This window comes from Phalaenopsis equestris, unplaced genomic scaffold (genome assembly GCF_001263595.1).
Source record: "Phalaenopsis equestris unplaced genomic scaffold, ASM126359v1 Scaffold213200, whole genome shotgun sequence".
Lineage (NCBI taxonomy): Eukaryota > Viridiplantae > Streptophyta > Magnoliopsida > Asparagales > Orchidaceae > Phalaenopsis > Phalaenopsis equestris.
Window position 1 is genome coordinate 23,043 of NW_018232064.1, and position 3,611 is coordinate 26,653.

At 29.9% G+C, this 3,611-nt stretch overlaps 1 protein-coding gene across 1 annotated transcript in view; it reads left to right on the forward strand.

Annotated features, from left to right (window-relative positions):
* Positions 1–221, forward strand: part of LOC110036956 (alcohol dehydrogenase-like 1) — a 9,550-nt gene extending 9,329 nt beyond the window's left edge. Inside the window, 1 exon segment of the mRNA XM_020741519.1 lies at positions 55–221. Coding sequence (XP_020597178.1) covers positions 55–180 — 126 coding nt within the window. The 3' untranslated portion in view covers positions 181–221.
* The last annotated feature ends 3,390 nt before the right edge of the window (positions 222–3,611 follow it).

Consider the following 3,611-nt stretch of genomic DNA (forward strand, 5'->3'; position numbering starts at 1 on the left):
TATATATATATATATTGGCTAGAAAAATAAGCATAGATACATTTATGAATGCAGGAGCTTCAGCTGGATGAGTTCATAACGCATGAAGTAGGGTTTGATGAAATAAACAAAGCCTTTGATCTTCTCATTAAAGGAGAGAGCCTCAGATGCATTATATGGATGGATAAATCAGACTATTAATTCAAGGGAATTTAGATGAAATAAAATGAATTTTCAATTAATTTTTGCTTTAATGCCTCGAGTCAGCACTTTAATATATATGTATTAAGAAAATTTATTTGTAAAAATAATTTTATTTCCTTTTTTAGTTCCAATTATCTATTTTTAATTTGTGCATGTGCTAAGAAGTATCTTTGGATAGGAATCTTTTTTTCTAAAACACAAGCACCATATGATGATTGCCGACCTCGCCTGTTGAAACGATAGTTGCATGTATTAGGGCCTGTTTGGGGCAGTTTATTTGGTGTGGTGGCGTTTTGAAACACACCTGATTTGTTTGGGTAAACTGCGTTTTGGCGGCTTATGCGTTTTGAAAACGTTGAAAACAACGTTTTCACACCGCACTTATCTAGGTGCGGTGGCAGCTTTCTGGCAACAATTTGACTTTTTTAAAAAAAATAAAAAATTGTAATATCCAACGCACCTAGCTTATCAACAGATTATTTTTTAATCAACTTATCAGCTGATTATTCAATAAGCTCCAGGTGCCCCAAATAGACCTTTAGTTGTATTAAATTTTTGAAATTCATTGAGTGATGAAGGAGGTCTACGCGCTTTTGTGTGGTTGGTGTTCGATTCTTAGGGTCCGTTTGAGGCAGCTTATAAGTGCGGGCGGCGTTTTCAAAACATAGAAATGCCGTCGTAGGGTCCCGTAGGGCCCGATTCTTAGGGTCCGTTTGGGGCAACATATAAGAACCTAGCTTATGCGTTTTGAAAACGTCGCGGTACCGTTTGGTTCACGCGTTTCGTCAGCTTATCCGAAACTGCGTTTGAGTTTTTACACTAAATGCAGGCCGCGGGTCGACCCCTGCGACCGGCTCGCAGGCCGCATTTCTGCTTATCCTGAACGCAGAAGCTGCCCCAGTCTATTTGGAAGAATGAATTGATGTCGTCTATTTTACTCTATTTAAAACGAATGGCTCGGATTAATTCATATGGGCAAAAGTGTTCGGATAATGCACAGGATCACGACGGCCGAGCTTACTCAGAGGCTGACACAGACGGCGGACCTGACGCAGGAGGCCTTTAAATAAGAAATTCTTTGATTTTCTGAATTAAAAAATCCTTTTAATTCAACAGAATCTTAAAAAATCATAAAAAAAAAAGAAAATAATAAAAATATGTTGGATTTAGAAAAACTAGAAAAATTAAATAAAAATATAATCAAAATATAATAACATTAAATAAATTTTAATAGATTTTTAATCCACTAAAGCATCAATAATTCATAAAATTCTAAATATAAATCAAAATAAAATGAAATTATATATGATTCAGCTTATTGACCATGTGATATCTCTATAATTTTCCCATGAACAGAAAAAAAATATTGGTTACTTAAATAGAATTTCCTTCTAATTTTGCATTTATTAAAATAAATAATTCTAGAAATTGAAATATATTTTGGAAAATTATGAAATAATTTCCGAAATATTAATTGTCATATGGGTGATCATTTTATTCAATTAGACAGTAGCTTGGAGCACCGTATGATGATTTATTAAATTTTCTTAAGAAAGATATATCTGTAAATATTATATTTATACATTAAAACTCCTCATTAAGACTTGAACAACAAAACACTGTTAATATTTTTGAACTTTAAATTCGTTTTGAGGTAGATTTGTAAGTTTCTTTGAATTTACAAAAGTACCCCTATTACATTCTCCCTCTCTAAATGAAAGAAATTGAAGTGATGCAACTCAAATAATTGAACCACATTTTTAATCAAATGAAGATACATCATTAAAAAATATTTCAGACCTAGGTAGAAATGATTGCAGTATAAATAAGGTATTCACAAATTTACCTATGTAAGGGTCCGTTTGGGGCAACTTATCTGGTGCGGTGGCGTTTTGAAAACTCATCTGACGTGTTTGGATAAACTGTGTTTTGGCAGCTTATGCGTTTTGAAAATGCTGAAAACAGCGTTTTCACACCGCACATATCTAGATGGGATGACAGTTTTTTGGTAGCAGTCTGGCTTTTTCAATAAAATAAAAATATGTAATTGCCACCGCACTTAACTTATTAGAAAATTAATTTTAATCAGCTTATTAGCAGATTACTCAATAAGCTGTAGCTGCCCCAAACAGACCCTTAGTAACATTTGAATAACCTCTCTTATAAAACTTCAAATTGAATGAAATTTTCACCCATAGGTTAATTGAACGAAAAGAAGTTAAAAAAATACCAAATTTACTATGATTTATTATTTCTAAAATTATTTTATATTAATAACATATTAATAAGTTCAATAATTCATGAATAATCTAAAATGAACTTGAAATGACTCAGAAAATTTTGAGGTTGTTCGCAATCATATTTCAAAGATTTTAGAAAAATTTTGAGTGTTATGGAGATCATTTAGATTTATTATAAATTGTTAAATAAAAAATATTTTTAAAAGTAAAATAATTCTAATAAATCGAATAAGATGCAAAAATTTACAAAATTTTAGCATGCGGGCTTAATATACATCCATGAAAATTATTTTAAATTATTTTGAAGTCATTTAAGTTAAAATATCTAGAATTTTAAAAATTACAAAATTTTTGAACAAAATAATTCATAAAAGTTCACAAAACAACCAAAATTTCTAAAAAAATATACTAATTGAGTATATAAGAACCATATTCACTTTTCCAAGTGATTTGTTGGATCTTATGAGCTTTAATAATATTAAACCTTAATATATGTATTCAAAAACAACATACATAGGTTTCATTAAAAAATAATAAAATATATATAATAAAATAATAATAATAATAATAATAATAATAATAATAATAATAATAATAAACAATAATAATTAATCCATTGGGCTTACAAGGGCTTCTTGGACTACACAATTCATGGTTACCAACAAAATTCTTCTAGTCTGAGCAACTTTAACTATCTCTCTAGGCTAAGTAAATAAAAAATCATCAGCATTGTCGGGATGAAAGAACCATTGGATTTTGACCGGTGTTGCATAAAATAAAATTTAATTAATTTTCAATAGTCACTTCTGCATGTTAAACTTTTTATATTCCCACAAACCTAAATTTGTTTTGCAAAGCTATTATAAGTAAATCATTATAAGAACCTAAGATAGGCCTTTCAAGGTATTATTTTTTTCTTTTCTTGAGTTATTTTCTTTATAAAGTGAAGTAGTGTTGTGGTTATCTATCTAACTATCAATATCTGAGACATCCAAAAGAAGACGAAACACGAAGCGAAGGATTAACCTCAACTAAATCATCGATGTTATCTGAGATTATTTTAATTAACAAGTCTAACATGAGTTTTAGGATTCTGAGATTGTTCACATAGTATGATGTAAATCCTCACACTCTCTTAAAACTTTTGCATGAATGTATGTTGTGCAATATAAGTTCTAACTTTTTAGA